General features: G+C 45.6%; 1 protein-coding gene across 7 annotated transcripts in view; it reads right to left on the bottom strand.

Annotated features, from left to right (window-relative positions):
• The window catches only part of LONRF3 (LON peptidase N-terminal domain and ring finger 3), a 43961-nt gene that overhangs the window by 12460 nt on the left and 12539 nt on the right, over positions 1–18962 (bottom strand). For 4 of the 7 annotated variants that reach the window (XM_028482826.2, XM_028482827.2, XM_028482825.2 and 1 more), the window contains 7 exons: positions 17638–17902; positions 16860–16950; positions 8456–8570; positions 6115–6236; positions 3806–3964; positions 3036–3216; positions 1897–2046 (listed from right to left, as the gene is read on the bottom strand). In XM_028482826.2, coding sequence (XP_028338627.1) covers positions 1897–2046; positions 3036–3216; positions 3806–3964; positions 6115–6236; positions 8456–8570; positions 16860–16950; positions 17638–17902 — 1083 coding nt within the window. The remainder of the gene's footprint in view (positions 1–1896; positions 2047–3035; positions 3217–3805; positions 3965–6114; positions 6237–8455; positions 8571–16859; positions 16951–17637; positions 17903–18962) is intronic. The other 3 variants (XM_028482828.2, XM_024128156.3, XR_003677939.2) reach the window with 2 other exon arrangements.

Below are 18962 nucleotides of genomic sequence, written 5' to 3'. Positions count from 1 at the left end.
CAAATGAGCTTTCTGCCCACACCCTTCAGAAGGCTGGCTTTAGGACTGCAGAGAACCACATTCTACACGCGGGATTGTTTGCTTCCAAACTGGTCACCTGATTCTCCCCCCAAGCTTCACTACCTCTTTGCTTCTCTGTGCCTCTAGCTCCATTTGGATTCTTTTTGTCCCTCGCTGCAGTCTGTAACGTGTTATCCCTCCTATGATGAGTTCTGAATGTTAGATTGACATATCCTGAACTGTATTTCCCAGGATCATTAACAAAGATGTTTAAGCTGATGTTAATACATGTGGTGGTTCCTAAGAAACCTCCTGCGGAGGCTTAGAACATTCTTATTAATGGGACCACTGGGGCTACAGTATTGACTGGATCAAACCGGATGGGTTTTATTTTTTCTGCTGCCGCCAAAGCAACAGTCCTAATAAGAAATGAAATGAAACCCAAGATTTCGGCTTTCTGTGTCACTGAGCCCTTATGAATCACACAGTGGCACCTGTGTTTTCTCTTGTGGAAGATGCTGTTACCATTGCTGATCGCTGTCTTCTGCCTGACTAGGGGAGAATGCTTTCCAGAAGGTGAAGGGGAACATTCAACTTGATCATGAGCTTTCTCAGAGCTCTGCCGTAGTCCTGAGTCACAGTGGCCCAGAGCCAGGAGCTGGGTCATCTGGAAGCAATGGCCTTTCTCCTTCCAACATTCACGATGCCTTTGAATGGGGGCGGGGAAAGGAGCCACCTTTGTGGCCTGGAGAAAACAAGACACTGCAGCGCATTAGGGAACAGACTGGTGTTTTACAGCCTCAGAACGCAAGAGGAAGAAGGGACTTTAGAGACCTCCGCGTCTACCTCCCTCATTTCAGAGATGGGTGAAAAAGTCAGAAAGGGGAAAGGACTTACCCGAGGTCACACAGCTAGAGAGGTAAGTAGGACCAGTTTTTTGGCATGGAAGTCAGACTATACATATTCTATTTTACTATTGTGATAAAGTCAGGAATGAGTACAGGGAAAGAATCAAGGAAGTTATGGAGGTGATTACGTAGGAACCAGGTCAGAATGTGGAAAGGTGATGGTGGGAAAATATTTGTCTAGGATATCTCCAGCCTTGTCCTAGAGAGAGTATTCCCTGATTTATACCAGGCAAGCAAAGCTTGGTGAAACTTAACTATCTCCACTTTCCTGGAGAGCTTCAGATCTGCAGCTTGATCTCTCAAATGGACCTGTCCCTCCAGGAAACAGACTGATCCAGTAGAACCTAATGACCTCTTCTCTAGTATAACTCAGCCAAGAGTAAATTTAAGGATTGGGTCAGTTGTCTCAGGAAAACTTGTTCATCCCTCATGAGGACAATGGCAAGGGTCTAGACCTGCAGGGCTAAGCATGGAGGGACCTGGGGCTGAAAGGTTTCTGTGACCCTGCAGTTGGAATCCTGTAAGGCGGCTGGCCCTAGCTCCTCGCTCCTGCAGCAATCAGGGCGAGAGTTATGAAGCCTCCAGGAAGTGGCAGCCTTTGGCCTCAGCTCCCTAGGTACCCTTCTCTTGAGCCTGGCCTTTTGTGAATCTTGTCGCCCTAGCACATTATCATGGTGGGAATCTGGACTCACGTTAAAGGTTCTTCTGTTGACGGTGCCTGTGTTCCAATCCTCTCACTTAACGAATCTCTTAAAACCTATCTTGGATCCAAGTTCCTACTGCTTGACTTGAGTTACTCCAATTCTGATGTGGGGTCCTTTTGTTCTTACCCATGATGCCTATTGCCCAGCCAAACAAGACCAGTTTGGATCCATCTGCCTCTCTACACTAAATTTGCGGGATGGAAACCACACACGTATCTGATCACAAACCCTAGGCTCTCTCATCTGGTGGGGGTGACTGATTACAAAGAGACATTTTTATATACCTGGGGATCAGCCTCTTTCTCTGGCATTGGACCAAAATGGTTGAGTATCCGATTCTTCAGAGATGGTTTGAGTGAATGAAACCATGATGACGCTTGCTCATAGACACAGTTATGTAATCCCATGAGCTCAGCACAATCCTCTCCTTGAACCTGAAAGTATCAAAGTGGAAGTGAAGCATTCTGTACCTTCTCCCTCATGCCTAGAGCCCCTTTTGACACCTGCCTATTTGAGCATCCATCCTGTCACCCTACGGGAAGACTCGCCCTTCTGGCTTCCTCCTGTGTAGTGTGTGAAAGGCTCCTCAGCCAGATGATGGACTGTGTGTAAATATTGCTGAGGGTGGAGGACAGAGGAAGGTTCAGCTGGGTAAATGAGCTGAAACAGCCAGACATATAGAAAACCAGTGATGCCAACTGGCCTAGGTTGTGCTTGTTCACGCCTCTCTCCTTTTCATTTTTTACATCTGCTTCCCCACTGCTCCCTGGGAAGAGAGGGAGCAGTGTCTGTGTCTCCGTACGTAACTTTATCTTCCAAGTCAAATACATTTATTCGTTGAGCAAATGTTTATTAATCTTGTACTATGTAGTGAATGTAAATATAAACACTTATGGGATTATTTACCTCTTCTTCTACCCGTTAGTTCAGAAAACCAAGGATTAACTGGACATGTCATCTTTCTGCCTTATGGGATGATGGATTATTGGGAAGGGCTCTTGGCCAGGTTGCACATTTAAAAATAGACATGTGCATGTGAATCTACAATTATCTCAAAAGAAAAAGGTTTAAAATATAAATAAAGCAAAAAATAAAATACATATGTACAGATCCAGCTCCAGATCTTGGTATCCCTGGCAGAGACCTAACTCCTATGCTGAATGGACCCCAGGGTTGGTCTGGCTTGGCATCTCTTATGCATGAATATAAATCAGCAACTAAGCAGGGAAAGCCCAGACAAGGGGCGCAATCACTGCCATTCCACAATCGAACAGCAACCTGGCAGCATTCAGTGTGGCAGCAGCAAATCGGTGAGAAATCCCAAGGCCCCCATCCATGCCCAGAAATCCTTTTGCGATCATCTTGGTCTGCCAAGCTACAGGGCTAGCTTGGCTTCAGGATTCTTGGCACTGGCCACCCTCACCTTTTGGTCTTCAATGTATTCGATGTCAGCTGTGTTGTAACCATCCCGCTGGCCCTGATGGAGGACCTTGAAGCGCCTCTTGCCTATGCTGTCGACCACTGAGCGGCCATCAGCAAAGAACTGAACATTTCTGATCTCTAGGAGGCAGCCATATTCCGCAAACCTGTTTATGGGGAATGGACTCAAGAAAGTAAATTCTTGATGAGCTGTTTCCCTGGCCTGTGCACCTCCCGCCATTTTTATAACCCCATGTTGTGCCTTGAGGGACTTCTGCCTTCTTGCCTGTCCCAGGGTCTATAGCTGCAATAACACCACAGGCAGTGCCTGTGTGAGAAAAAATTTTAATGTGTAACTGCTACCATTTATTGTACTGTGCTCAGTACTTTATGTGCATTATTAACTCACCAATCCTCCCAACAAACCCAACGAGGTAGGCACTATTATTGTACCCACTTTACAGATAAGGAAACTGAGTCACCGAAGGTTCAGTAACTTGCCCGAAGTCAAACTTGCTCCAAGGATGGAGCCGGAATATGAACCCAGGCAGTTTGACTCCAGGGACCACACTCTTATAAAACACGTTTTAGAGTGTGTACCACCTGTTTAACAAAAGGTTGATCCTGGGGTTCCTTTAAACAGGCAGCCTCTCACACGGTAAACTAGGGGCCAGAGGGACCCTGATCCTTACAAATGCCCCTGGGAGGGCGCCAAAGTAAAACAAAAAACCCTTTCCACCCAACCTCCCTTTACTTGCATAGCTCCTCACTTACCTTTTGACAGGATCTCCAAGGCACATGCCAAACTGTCGTGTGCCTGTCTCAATGCATCTACGAATCATCAGACGGTAACAAGGCTCAAAGATGTGCAGGGGACAAGGAACCGTGGGATATGCCATGGTACACACGAAAATGGGCACGTTCTTATTTAAGCTGTCAGGAAGAGCAAATGACATGCATCTCACGGCATTGAAGCAGAACACAGAAAGGTTGGTCAAATTTCACCATGTGGTTCCCCCGCGGGAAGGCAAGGAGACATCAAGTGGAGGCTGATAAAAAATACTAAAATGCATCTGGTGCTGTGGGCTGAATCCCATTATCCGGTGCACAGGTTAGCCTAAGGGCTACGATTAAAATGGACATTCTACACATTCTAATTTGGGTAATGAAGTTCTCTAGTACCTTAACATTGTCGGTGACAGTTATACCTCATATTTTTCTTTCTTTCTTTCGTGCTCTCCACTCCAAACAATCTCTCCAGGTGTCTTGCTGGCAGTATGGGGAAGAGTGGTAAAAGTGGACCCAGCTCTCCAGAGGAATGGTGGGAAAATCTCTGCAAGAGCCCCGTGAACATCTCACATATTGGCAAAGCCCCCAGAGGATCTGCATGGCAGGCCCAGCTGGGAGGAGGAGGGAGCAGTGGAGAGGCAAGAGTAATCTAGCCCAGTGATGCTCAAATGCTCTTGTGCATCGGAATCACCGGAGGCCCTTAAACGCAGACAACAGGCCTCTGCACCCCTCCAGAGACACTGGTGCAGTAGCTCTGAAATCGACACCTACGAGTCTGCCTCTCAACATGTGCCCACGAAGACTCAGACACGTGGCCTGATGGGGAACCACCAACCGGGCCAGCTCCTCCTGGATCACTGTTCTTTTATTTGTCTAGTAAATCCAATACAGGGACATGTGAACATAAACTTACCAATAGATATATAAGATCATTTGCCCAAATCTCAAAAGGATCAAATTTAGGATTCCTTTAAAGAGAAATCCACCTAGTATATTCCAGTGTTTGTTAATCAGACATTACATGGTATTTGAGAAGAGGGCCCAGAGAGACTCAAGGTGAACTTAAGAATCAGAAATAAAGATAAAGATGCCTTGAGTAGATCTAATATGTTAATGAGCAAAGAATGATTTCATTTCTGGCTCCCCAGCACAGCGTGTTATTCAAAATGAGAGGCACAAACAAACTGGTGGCAGTTTAGAAATGCTCTTTACAGGGTGAGCATAAAACCAGAACAGCTTTTGCCATCCGGAACTTTGCCCCTAGAATGCTGTGAGAGTTCCACCAGGGATGGGGAGATGGGGGGTCAGCAGTATGAGAGACAGAAATTAGTGATTTCCTCCTGCTTTTTCTGCTAGGTGAGTTGTTCTTCCGGCCAGGCAGAGAGCTTGGAGCCTTACTTCTTTCTCCACCCCTACTCTCTACCTCTCACAATACCTGTGATGGAAGAGGAAGCGTAATAACAAGCAGCATTCTTACTATGGCTTTTATTAAGTGCTTACTATGCACTAGCTCATTTGATCTTCGTAACAAGTCCATGAGGCAGGGACTGTTATTATCCCCAAGTTACAGATGAGGAGACTGAGGCCCAGAGACGTTAAGTGACTTGCCTAGGGTCATGAAGTATACTCGCTTTGTGGCAAAACTGCATCATAAGCCCAGGTCTGGCTGATATCAAAGTTCTTAACCTCGTAGAACCTCCTTATGTACCTGAAAACCGTCATCTGGATACAGCTGACCCTTGAACAACACGGGGGTTAGGGGCGCCAACCCTCTGCCCAGTTGAAAATCAGCATATAACTTAGAGTCGCCCTCGGTATCCGAAGTTCCTCTGTATCCGCGGTTCTGCATTCGTGGATTCAACCAACCACGGATTGGATAGTGCAGGACTACAGTATTTACTACTGAAAAAAATCCACGTATAAGTGGAACCACGCAGTTCAAATCCATGTTGTTTAAGGGTCAACTGCACTGCATTAAGCCCCCCTGATTAAATTATTCCAATAATTTGGTATCCGTGATATCCAGTTACTAGTGCCAATATGTGACCTGGTCAGTGGTTCGGCTTAGGTTTCTTCAGTGGGTGCTGGTAAATGAACAACTGGCTTTCTGGGGATGGAACGGGTAAGCCCTTGTCACAGCATTTGCCAATTTCTGTGGTGTAAATACTCTCACTGTGGCCAATTTCAAGCTACCAACATGGTATCACTAAATGAGGAGTTAGGAGGGAATGTACACTTTCAGTTCTGTGACCTGGTGTGAGTGAAACTGAAAACAGCAATGTGCATATGCATACTTAGAAAGTTCTTCCATTTCCTCTTCATAAAGCCTCCTTCGTTCCTTGAGTTCTTCTGGAAGGAATTTAGCTATTAGCTCTTCCATTATGACATTTTTACTGTATTTTCTTGATGCCAAGCACTATACGGGGAACAAGGCAATTAGATATTATGCAGTCATCAGAAAAACACAAAGCACTTCTGATGTAATCAGTAGAACAGTTAAATGACCCACATACTGGAGTAATTTAGACCCACACATTGGCAGCTGATACTATCATAATGTATATATTCTCTGGAGGTTAGAGTTTCGCTTAAAAAGAACCACGTGCAATGAATTACTTTTATAATTAGAAAAATTATTTTTAAAAGGGAAAAAGACCTGCAATGGAGTTTTTAAAACGTCATAGCTTTCCTAAAACACTGAAATTGATTGAGATCATGTTCTTGTCAAAAAAGGGAGAAAATCCTTTCCTTTCCTTTTTCTGATTATTGTGTTTATAAGCTCCCAGAAATGGTCTCCATCTGGGATATGCTGAAAGTCCGTGGTCAAAAGGTTCAGGGAACTAAAAAGGCAATGTTCAATTATTGATCCTTTCCTGCTGTGCCCCACCCCCAACCCCACCCCAATGCTTGGGCTTCGGGATATTTCAAGTCTATATATTATACATAGTTTTTTCTCCTCTAACTTTAGTTTTAAAAAGAAAAGCTATACTGGTGATTTCATTTGCCTATTTTTTTTTTATTATACCGTCTAGGTATCACTGGATTTATGTTATAAACCCTGATTTCATAACCTAACTCGGGCTCAGTTGTCAATTGTCACTATTACTCCCCTCCCAAACACCCCTAGTCCGTGCATATCCAGGGATCTGTAAGGAGTGGGTGTTTGTGTGAACCAGACAATGGGAACGAAAACATCTGCAGAGAACTGCTGGCTATGGAAACTACCCACACAGACCCAGCAGGGGGAGCTCCTGAGTATAAAACGGCAGGCGTCAGACATTTTTTCCTTTCCAAGTACAGGCTACGTCTGCCTATTCCGCAGTGAACATGATCGGAATAAGATATTTCTCTCTCTGGAAAATGGTGCAAGTGTGACCCTGTGTGAAGACACAGAGATAGATGGGAATATCTTCTAGCCCCTAAGTCCAGGACCTCACAGCCTCTGCCTCCACGATGCCTTCTCAGCCACTGCCATTGCCTGGCTGCAGGAAAATCGGCTGCTTTGCCCAGTCCCAGTCTTTGGGGAAAAGCAATGACTCCGGAGGTAGCCTCTCCAAGAAGGAGGTGACTCCTCCGCTGATGCTGAAACGAAAACCCAGTAAAGGTACCTACTAAAATTTTAACGGTAGATTTTCCTTCTTTCTGTTAAGCTGAATGTTGTAGTGTTACCACAACACAAATGTATTATTGAAGTATAAGGACCATGGGCTTCTCACCTACAATCAGGACAGCAAATACCACCTCTTCACCTAGGCCAGATATGACACTGACCCTGCCCCCCAGCCCAATACACAGCCTCAGGGCTATCCTGGATGATTATTTCACTCCCTTCCCTTAATTTAAATGTTGGGGTGTTGGGAAAGCTTGACACATGACTCCTCTGGATCGACGTTCACCTAGAGATAGTCTTGCATCATCTCCAACCTCTCCTCCGGGATGACAGGGGTCAAGGAACATTTATACTCATTGTAAAATCTGGCACACAAGTCCCTGGGGTGGGGGGACAAGATGGATTCCCAGATCTGCTTGTGCTATAGAAAATTACAGCAAGTCCATTTGAAAGACAAAGGTGGCAGTTTGTGTGATTCATTTTAGAGAATCTGGAAGCCCCAGAGATTTTCCAGCAGACAAATGTCTGCTAATAAGTACAGTGGCAGCTGAGAAGTGGGGCAGGGACCACAGTGAAGGTCTGTGAGGTTTTCCTGGGGACCTGGGGGTGATCTCTTCAAACAACAGAATAAACATTGATGATAAGGGGACATCGGAGCTCATCTAGTCCAAGCCCAGGGAGGACAAAAGATTCACCCAACATGACAGTGAATCAGGTGCCAGGATGGGATTAGAACAAGGATCCATGTTTATCATCATTTTGATCTGTGCTTGTCATCATTCTGATACTTTGGTTTCCAACACAAATTAATTTCACTACTGACAGTTCATAAAAAGCTAGATGTTGCCTCATTTCCCTGGAGGACTTTGTGGAGAGGGGAGGGGTGGCTCTAAGACAGGAGAAATAAATGGTGTGAGGGGGTGTTTTGCTCTAGCACAGTGCAGTGGCTTGGGATCCAATAGGATGCTGTCTTCGTACCCAATTCCCAATAAGCTAACCCAATCAAGAAAGAAAGAACGTTTTACCTGTGAAAGACCATCTTTGCACAGTGGACACTTCGCATTGTGATCTAGGCATCTTTCAAGGCATTTTAAGCAAAAGGTGTGTCCACAAGGTGTTGTGACTGGCTCATAGAATAATCTGAAATTTAGGAATCAGAATGCAAGAAAACTGCAATCAGACCAAACATGAAAGACAGAGCTATTCAATGTTCAGGTTTTATAGTATTATTTGGGAAATTCTATGTGCGGGGGTGGGAGGGGGTTCTTTTTCCTTTCTTTAAAAAAAAAAAAAAAACCCCTGCTGTTGTTGCACTTCAGAAAAGCATTTGCTTTTTATTTCTGAGCTGGATTTAAATGCATTAAATTATGCATTTATTAAAATTTAGGACATAGCTAGATCACTTTGTAACATTAGTTCTAGTCAGTCTCTTCCAGGGCATCCACATGTTTTTTCCCTGTCAGGTCCTAGAAAAATGAAGATGAATGCCCAGAGTGTCTTGAATAGATTCCATTCTAAAACACTTAGCCAACCTGTTCACCCGAATATATGTAAACACATAGATAAACCAAAACACACTCCCATATTTAAGTACTTTATATCATATTACAGTGGAAAAAGACTAGGCTTATTTGCTAACCTTGATTCCATTTTTCACCTAAGCAATGTTTACAGCCTGAAGGATCTCAAAATTGCACCTGTAACAAACATAACTGCCTTTTATATGGATGGATCATTTTCCTAGGGACAACAGAGTACTATTATTAATGTGCTTACTGATGGATAGACAGACAGACACATACATATATACATGTGTATGTATACACATACTTTAATTCGATCCTATTTTAATTGTTTTGCAGGAGCTGTCTATTTTTTCAAAGAAATCTGAGGATCTTTTAAAAAGCTGTTCTGTACATTCAGAGATTCATGGATTTATTTTGCTTAAAGAAAGGCTCACCTGCAGCAGGACCATTGGATGGGGGCAGCTGAAGATGATGCTTCAGAAGCGGAGCTCGCACTCACCAAGAGGACAGAAAGAAGGGAAAGACGCCTGACCAGCCTATTTTGACCTCACAAGTGTGATCAGTTGAGAGGAAGAGGCTGCAGGCTGCACAGCCCCCTCGTGTGGCCAGGAGGTGCACCAGCAGCCTGGCCCGCAGAGCCAGGCTGAACAGAGGAATCAGAGCGTCAGAGCTGAAAAGTACTTGAGAAAAAAATCGAACCCACCAATCAGAATGAAACTGAGATCCAGAGGGGATGAAGTGGCTGATCTAAGAGTACACAGCCAACTGTTGGCAGATGAAATGGAAAAAGAAAAGGTACACGACTTCCCCTTCCAGTCAGTGTGTCTCTTCTGTTAGAACAGTGATTCTCAACCACTGCTGTGTGTGAGAACCACGTGTGTTGCTTTTTCTTTAAATAGCTTTATAGATGTATTATTGACAAGCAATAGACTGCACATACTTTAAGCGTACAACTTGAGAAGTTCTGACACACGTACACACCTACGTACGGGGCCACCTCCACAACCAAGATAATGAACATGCTTGTCACCCCCAAGTGTCTCCTTGTGCCCCTGAGTAAACCCCCCCTCTTGCTCCTCCCCAGACCACCGCCCTCCCACCATCACCTGGGGAACTTTAAAAAACTACAGAGGCCCAGGATCTCACCTACAGAGATGCAGATCAGTTGGTCCAGGGTTAAGGGCCAGGCATCAGGACTTGTCAAGCTCCTGGGGTGGTTTTAATGTGTAGCCAGGGTTGGGAATCACTGTGTTACACAATCCTAATAACCTCTGCATAGGCGAATCTACTCTATGGGTCTCCAGACCTAATTATCAGAGTCCCAGGTGGAACTTTAAAAACGCAGACGTGGCAAAGTCTCACTGGATAGTTTACAATTCAGGAGGTCAAGGGGAGGAGCAGAGATTTGATATTTTTAACAAGCCAATGAAGGTCTGGACTAGGAGAGAGATTTTTCATATATTTACTGTTTTCTACTTTTTAAATGTTATCAACCTGTTTAAAAAGCAGTTAATTTGTTTAACCGAGTTAATAAATTTTAGTTACTAAATTGGTCAAAAAGTAAACTTAATTTTCAAAAAACCTCTTTGATGAAGGTCCTAACCAGTGTACTAAGGCAGGGAGAAAAAAAGTTTGAGGACTTCAAAGGGAAAAAACAAATCTGTTGTTATTCACAAATGGTATGATGATGAACTTAGAAAATCTAAAAGAATCTATAGAATGATTATTAGAATAAGAATTGATAGAATTAGCAAAGAAGCTAGAGAAATACACACACACACACACACACACACACCATTCAATTGTAGCTCTATATACCAGCAACAAGCATGAGAGAATACATTTTTGCAAAGATGACATTTACAATTGCTTTTGAAAACTGAGTGCCAAGGAATAAATCTAACAAAAGTTTATGAGACCTCTATTGAAAGAAACTGTAAACATTTCATTGAAAGAAAGTAAAGAAGACCTAACTAAGTCCCAATAAAAACCCCAATGGGTTATTTTACTTGTTTGTTTGTTTGTTTTTGTGGAACTTGGCAAGTCGATTTCTAAACTTTATAAGGCAAGGCAAAGGGCCAAGAAGAGCTGAGACACTTTTGAATAGCAGCAATGTAGGAGGACATGCTCTACCAGACATCAGAACTTATTATAAAGCAGCAGTGATTAAAACAGAGTAAGACTAGCACAAGGACAAACAGAAAACCCAGAAATAGACTGAGACCCAGATTCTTTTGTGTTTTTTTTTTGCGGTACGCGGGCCTCTCACTGTTGCGGCCTCTCCCATTGCGGAGCACAGGCTCCGGACGCGCAGGCTCAGCGGCCATGGCTCACGGGCCCAGCCGCTCCGCGGCATGTGGGATCTTCCCGGACCGGGGCACGAACCCGTGTCCCCTGCATCGGCAGGCAGACTCCCAACCACTGCGCCACCAGGGAAGCCCCCAGATTCTTGATTTATGACAAGTGTGGCACTTCAAAGCGGAGGGGGGATTTTCAATACATAAACAGCATTCTCAATAATGCTGTCTATCTGGGATAGTTGGCTATCCATAGGGGGCAAAGAAGTTGGACTGCCTCTCACACCATACACAAAAAGCAACTCCATGTGGGCTGTAAAAATAAATGTGAAAGGCAAACAGTACAGCTTTTAGAAGACAAGATAGAACATCTTTCTGACCTCAGGGGGGAAAAAAAGGATTTCTTAAACAGGACACACACACAAAAAAGCTAACTGTAAATGAAAAGATTGATCATTGTTACTGCATTAAACTTAAGAACTTGTTAGTGCCTCGAAAGGTGCCATTAAGAGAGCAAAAAGGCAAGCCAGAGCGGGAGAAGATATTTGCAACGCGCATGACTAACAAAGGACTTATATGTAGAAAATACATAGAGCTCCTACAAGTCAGTAAGAAAAAGAGAGATAACCCAATCAAAAATGGGCAAAGAGTTATATACGCACCAGCGGACATAAAAACTGTTCATAGTAACGTTGTCCATAATAGCCCTAAACTAGAAACAACCCAAATATCCATCCAGAATATAACTGATTTTGGTTGATTCATACAATGGGACACTATACACTAATGAAAATGAACAAACTTCACCTACATGGAATAACATGGATAAATCTTCATCCTGAGGAAAAGAAGCCACAAAAAAAGAATCCGTTCTGGATAACTCAACTTATATAAAGTTTTTTTAAAAATAGGAAAAACGAAATTACACAGTTTAGAGATACATACAAGGGTATCAAGATAGTGGTTTCAGGGGCAGTGGGGGGGGGGTCGTGATTTGGAAGGGGCACACGGGCAGCTTCTGGAGTCCTGGCAGTGTTTTATTTCTTGGGCTGAGAGGGGCTCCATGAGTATCCTCTTTACAATATTTTGTTAAGAGAATATATTCATATTTTTACATACTTTCCCACTGTGTCTATTTCACAATTTAAAGTGTTTTTCAAAATTGAGATCTGCAGGCTGATCTGGGGAACTACTGCTGTGATCTAACTACTAGAAGCAGCCAAACCAGATGATCTCATTTCCTCAGTAATTGGAGACCTATGAATATGAATGCTTTTTATACATTATTTGACGACGCTAATGATGAAGACTGATTGATAAATCTGTATCTGCAAAACTATTTTTCTTGAGAATTTCAAGCCTTTTGTTCATTGAAGAATGTAATCCACATACAAATAATAATGATATAGCTAGCCAATTAATTGCAATAAATACTGACAATTAATGAGCAGATGAATGAAACAGACACAAAAGGATACAGCAACTCTTAGCAAGAGCTATGATTAAAATGCTCCTGATCTGAGCGGTCACAAACAAGAATGCTGCCACAGATGCTGCATAATTATTGCTTTGAAATAATTCAAGGTTCAGATGCTTAGAATATATCATCTTTCGATACTCAACCCACTTCTATATTCAGGCTGACTGAGTAAAGTGACTGGGGACAGATGGAATATATTTCTCTTGCTATCCTGGGTGTGTACAATACTGTTTTTCATATAAATTAACTGTATACAGTCATAGGCAATAATTTGACTAGCTCCATTTTACTATTGAGGAAATTAAGACTCAGACAAGTTAAAGAACTTGCACAAGGTCACATAGCTAGCTAATAAGTAGCAGGGCTTGGGATGTGAAGTCACGTGTGAGTCACAAGCCCATCTTCCTTCTCCACTATATGACACAGCCACGACTGTGTGTTCATCTATATCTAGAACACATACCGTCCATGGACATGTAGATGCACACACTCACACACACACCCTTTGCTCTCTCCCTCTCTGTCTCTCTCCCTTCCTTCTCCCCACTGCCAGAGAGAGAGAAACTCTCTCTATGTAGATAGAGCTAGAAATAGATATATACTCAAATTCCCCTCCCTTTTATTTACCAGTTTAGGTAATGATTTCGGAAAACACTTCAGGGGGGCATTTATAAATCAGAGTAGGGCCAGATTTTCTCACAAGAAAGCATTTTACATTGTCACAGTGATGGAGTAAACAATAGTCATAATAAATGCTTTCAGTTAGATGTCAGCCCGGATAAAATGTTTGGCTTGTCTGGAAATAGCTATCTTTTCCCACCAGTTACATCCTTGTATTGTGCTCTTTTGCTGCTATCAAATGAGAGCAAAGAGGGAATGAGGAGGAGGGAGGGGGCGGGGGTGGGGGGGGGAGCTCCAGGGGACTTGGTGAAAACATAGACAGGGGGGGGGGGGGGGAGTCAAGGGTGATGCCCAAGGTCTTGCCTTCTCCTCAAGCACCTTCAGTCTTTATTTCCATAGCCAGCACCATACTGCTGCAGAGAGAGAGAGAGAGAGAGAGAGAGAGAGAGAGAGAGAGAGAGAGAGAAAGTGAACTGACTCCTTAACACCCAGCTACTTGAGCAGCTAAAACTAGGTTAAATATAAAGCTTTTCATTTCAATTGACAAGGAGGTCACTGGGCCATTAGGTAACTGGTTCAAATATCAAACATTCTGCTCCACATCTCAAAATATCCTTGTCACCCCAAAAGTGCTGCTCCACAGCAGCCCCAGAGGTGGCCCCCAGGGCGAGGATATCTGGAGCAGGTAAATTCCAAGGGAGGATCTGCAGTCACTAAAGACTGAGGGGCAGAGAGTGACTTCCCTCAGCAGAGCTCTCCCCGTCCAGCAAGGGAAACTCAGAACGGAGACTGCTGTTCCATTCACTCTCTCCACCATTTTCCCTGAGGAATTTATAAGCCACTCCTGATTTTCCCTCTAGAATCAGAACAAACAAATTCACACTCTAACTTGTCTTCTACCAATGCAGCACCACGGCACTGGATTTCATTCTAGAAACCTGCACAGGAGGTACAAATATCTACAGTTTCATGACCCGGCAGATTGTTTGAAAATATCTACCCTTCAACGCCCTCCACCAAAGACACATGAGGGGCATAACAGAACGTAATAATAAACCTAATAACAATTTTAAAAAGAAAAACACTAAAGAGAGGTAGAAACAGGAGCGTTTCCAAGACTGCAATAATTCAAGCTAAAGCATATATTTGAAATGGCCTCTGTCAACATGTGATTTCTGACTTGGAGACAAGCCCTGTTGGAAGGGGAAACTACATGCTTTTGAACTAGGGCTGCAGTTTTAAGAGCCTTGCCATCAGAAATGTTCTCTCTACACTTGGCAGGCTTCTTTTCACCGTAAAGCAGCTAGAGTCCCACCCACCCCACCCCCGGCCCCGGTAACTTACCAGCCCATACAATAGCTTCTCCAGGCAAAGATGGGTTTTTGCTTTGAAGTCTCATTTAGAACAGAGGGGCAGGATAAGGGAAATAATGGCTTTTAAACTCACAGCGAGCCAACTAGAAGGGGGTCTTATCCTCTTGGTGTTTATTTCTTGGACCAAATTTCTAACCCTTCTCTGAAGCTCCCTGTTGAGATCAGGGACAAACAAGATGAAAGGGAGAAAGCAGAGGAAAGGGAACAAAAGAACTTCAACCTCAGGATTCTTAGCCCTCAGGGAAAACACAAACAGGATGAGTCTGCGTGTTTGATTTTGCATCCCCGGGATGCCGGGAGGAGTGTTAAGGAGGATAAGTACACCAAAGACCCAGGCTTTCTGAGTAAGCTGAATCAAGTCTATCAAAGTCTGACATCTGAAGGACCATGGCTCACATCACGGGCTGAGAGCCACAAAGGCGTTATTACCTGTGGAGGCCCATTTGTCTGCTTGGAAGCAGAGTTTGTCTATCATCTCACAACTTGGCTCTGGCACGACCCACCTGCTATGTTGTTGTGAGGGGGAGGGGGAACTGGTTATACAGCCCATCCTACCCTCACCCACTCCACCTAAACTCAGACAGTATATGGAAGGCTTTCTTCGAGTGCTGCTACCTTCTTTAACGAGTCTGTCTGAGCTTATGAGCAAATCTGACAACTCTAGTTTTTTTAAGAGAGAGCAAAAGTATGTGTTCGGGTAACGGCTACCTTACTCATTTTTATTCAGAGGACAAGAAAAGTCATTCCGAGTACAAATGCCTGGGATTGACATGGAAGGCATATGTGCTTGTAAAGGGCAAGAAAACCTCTGAGGAGCCTCTGTTGGCTGGATCCATCTGTGTGGTGGACCGAAAGATTTTTCTTGACATCTCTTCTCTTGGTTCAACCATCTTAACAACTTGTGTGCAAATATCTCAGCCTCCTTTTAAAGCTCTTTTGGGGGGAAAAAGGCACATTTGAGAATCTACTGAAAGCTGTGGACCTTGATCTGGAAAACTCACACGCACACGGACACACACACACACACACTTTTACATATAACTTCAGGGAATTCTTAGATCTATTAGAATCCATAGATAGAACCCCCTCAGGGGTCCACGGACCTAAAGTTAAAGAACCTCTGGTCTAGGAAAAACAGTTAACATTTATTGAGTACTTACTATATGTCAGGCACTATTCTAAGTGTCTTAAATAGATTTTCTCAATCATAACAACCCCCATAGAGCAGGTACTACTGTTCTCTATTTTACTCAGGAGAAAACAGTGGCAGAGAAAGTCACTTGCTCCAGGTCAAACAGCCAGTAAGTGGCAGAGCCTCGGTTGAAACCCAGACACTCTGGCTTTGGAGCAGCTCCTCTTAGCCACAAAGCCACAGCTGTGAAACGAAACAAGTGAAAGTAATTTCTCTGCAGCGACCACGACTGTAGCAGTTTCCTTTTTGTGTACGTTGGAGGGTGGGCAGGCATGTGGATAATTTGTGTGTCCAGAGGTCTGAGAAAGTAGAGATGATGTGGCAGTGGGTGGAGGAGAGACGCTTGGCCAAGTGGTACATGCCCACTACTGACTACCGTGCAGGGCACAGAACAAAAACTAGTCAGGCCCTCTCTTGGCTTCCAAAGAATAGGCCTGTGGTGCTGACACTGGCCCTTGAGCTTTGAGATCTTGATCAAGTAGCCAGTTGAGATTAGTTCCAGGGTCACAAACTTAAACGCCTACAAGGCGCCAGGAAAGCAAAGCAAATGCGAGAGGAAGGCTGGTGTAAGGCAGTGGCCATGGGAGGGGGGGCCGTGACCAACTGGAGTGCGTGTCCTGTCTCAAAACATTCACCTTTCACAAGCCCCCAGATCCCGCGAAGGCCGAACAAAAGACATCCAGCCTGTGGGCCGTCAGTTTGTGACCTCTGAGTAGACCGTTTCCTTCCCACTCACTAGGTATTTCCAAGTCAGGAGTGCGGGGAATGCAGTCTGTAAACAAGGGACACAAGCTAGCCCGTGTGACAGTTAACGGCGTGATCTCCATTTTGTTAGAACCACGCTTTTCCGTGCTAGCCAACCGAGCAGTAGTTCACCAGCAGACAAGTCCAGACACCAGAAGGGCAGGACACTCAGGCAGCGACAGTACACATCACATACCTCATACAGAGGGAGCATTCAAGGTCAGAGGCGTCAAAAGATGCGAGTGGAACACTGAGGGCAGGTCTGGCCCCCGGAGCAGCCGGAGGATCTGTGGTTTAGAGAGCAGACGTCAGAGGTGAACCAACCCTGGTTTCACAAACAGCACTTCTGAGGCAAAAGAACCCAGTTATCTTTTCAGTCTGCCACTCTCACCACCTCCCAGAGAATTGACTTAGTGGCCACGTGAGCCACTGAGAATGGGGTACCCTGAAACAGGCGCTCACAGGCTTCCAACAGCCCCATAAAGAGACGCACAAGTCAGGGACCGTCCGGAGCCCTGGGGGCTTCCTTCAAATGCAACAGGCGCCTGGCTCAACAAGCGGCGGCGGCAGCAACTCCGCGGACTGAGCCAGGCCTTCAGAGCTGACACTGAATCTTGGCACTGCCAGCCACTCTGGCTGCTGCTTCTCAGATGCCTGCCTACGGGAACACGACTGCGAATGAGCGGAGTGAGGCCTGATCACGCTGCCCTCGTCCTACCTTCCCGGAATGGGGATGGGGGTAGCCAGAGGCTGGCCTGGAAGGAAGTGACACCATCGAGGGCAGGAGATGCCAGTACTTGACGCTGTGCTCTCACAGAAACCCCACAGGCACCCCGGAGGCAGCAGGGCTGAGAGCTGGGCCGCGTGCAGAGCCGCGGAGCCCTCCCATGGAGGGTGAGGGACCTCCACATACTGGTGAGCCGGGCCCTCCTCCGAGCCGCTTGCCCCGCCCCCCACCCGGGTAGAGTCCGCACCTGGCTTAGATGCTTTCCTAGGCACCTCTGGGTCTTGGGGTTCGATTTGGCAGCGCTTCCTTTTCTTCTCCTGGCATTTGCCAGTCTTGCTGGAGGCAGCCTGGGGAGAGGCAGCGGCCCCCTCCTCCTCCTCCGCTCCGTCCTGGTTTTCCAGGCCGTCTGGCTGCCTGTCCCCTTTCACCGGCACGAGGTTCATCGGGCTGCCTCTGTGCCCCCTGGCTGCTGCCGCCTCCTGACTGGAACAATGTGGGCGCTCCAGCGTTTCCTGGAAAGGAAGAGCCAAACATCAGGGTCTACTCACGACCAACATCGTCCTCTGACACTTCTCCCCAGGGGCACAATGAGAAGATACCGTACAGTGCTGATCATCTAGAGGGCGTGTAGCTTAACTGATGGGCAGTCATAGGGCACAGGCAGGCCCAGCTGGGGCGGAGCAGAGGAACCTCTGTCTGAGGCAAGGACAGAAACCTGACTGGAACAATGTGGGCGCTCCAGCGTTTCCTGGAAAGGAAGAGCCAAACATCAGGGTCTACTCACGACCAACATCGTCCTCTGACACTTCTCCCCAGGGGCACAATGAGAAGATACCGTACAGTGCTGATCATCTAGAGGGCGTGTAGCTTAACTGATGGGCAGTCATAGGGCACAGGCAGGCCCAGCTGGGGGGGAGCAGAGGAACCTCTGAGGCAAGGACAGAAAGGCGTGTGGGGAGAGAGTCCTTGGGCCGCGCTTAAGGGGAGAATGGCAGGTGCAGTGCCAGGCCCCGCTCCTCTCCAAATCAGTCCCCAGTCACTACCTGAGGGAAACCAAGGCATGCAGTACAGCGAGGGTACATCCAGCCACTCAGTACCTCCTCTCACCCTCACTGCCATTCCGGGCCATCCTCGAGCCCCACACCCAGCTCCCAAAAACTTTTGGGAAGGCTCTGGCACAGGTGTGTTCACAGGCCTGCCGAGTGCCCTCACGCTCCAGAGCTATGTATGATACCGGTCAAACAAACTAGGGACAAATTCGTCTTTTCACTAGATTTTGGGTGAAAAGTCTGAAAAAGAGACAAGATCATTTGGCAAAACGATCAATAATGTCTCTGGCCTTTTAAAGAAATTTTGTCCCGGAGAAGGATCTAGAAAAAACAAATCCAATGACAAGGTGTTTATGCAGGTTTACCTAGAGAACCCCTCGCTACTCCACATCCACAGCACATGGGTCAAAACGCTCATGCTGTTTTCTCCCCTCCAACTCCAACCAGAAAAAAATGGTAGATAGATGACAAATGGGCAGTGGCCAGCTGGGAGAAAATGATGAGGTAAGGAGAAAAAGGATGT

Source organism: Physeter macrocephalus, chromosome 21 (assembly GCF_002837175.3).
Source record: "Physeter macrocephalus isolate SW-GA chromosome 21, ASM283717v5, whole genome shotgun sequence".
NCBI lineage: Eukaryota > Metazoa > Chordata > Mammalia > Artiodactyla > Physeteridae > Physeter > Physeter macrocephalus.
The sequence above is the reverse complement of the archived record's forward strand: the minus strand, read 5'-3'. Positions and strand labels throughout refer to the sequence as shown.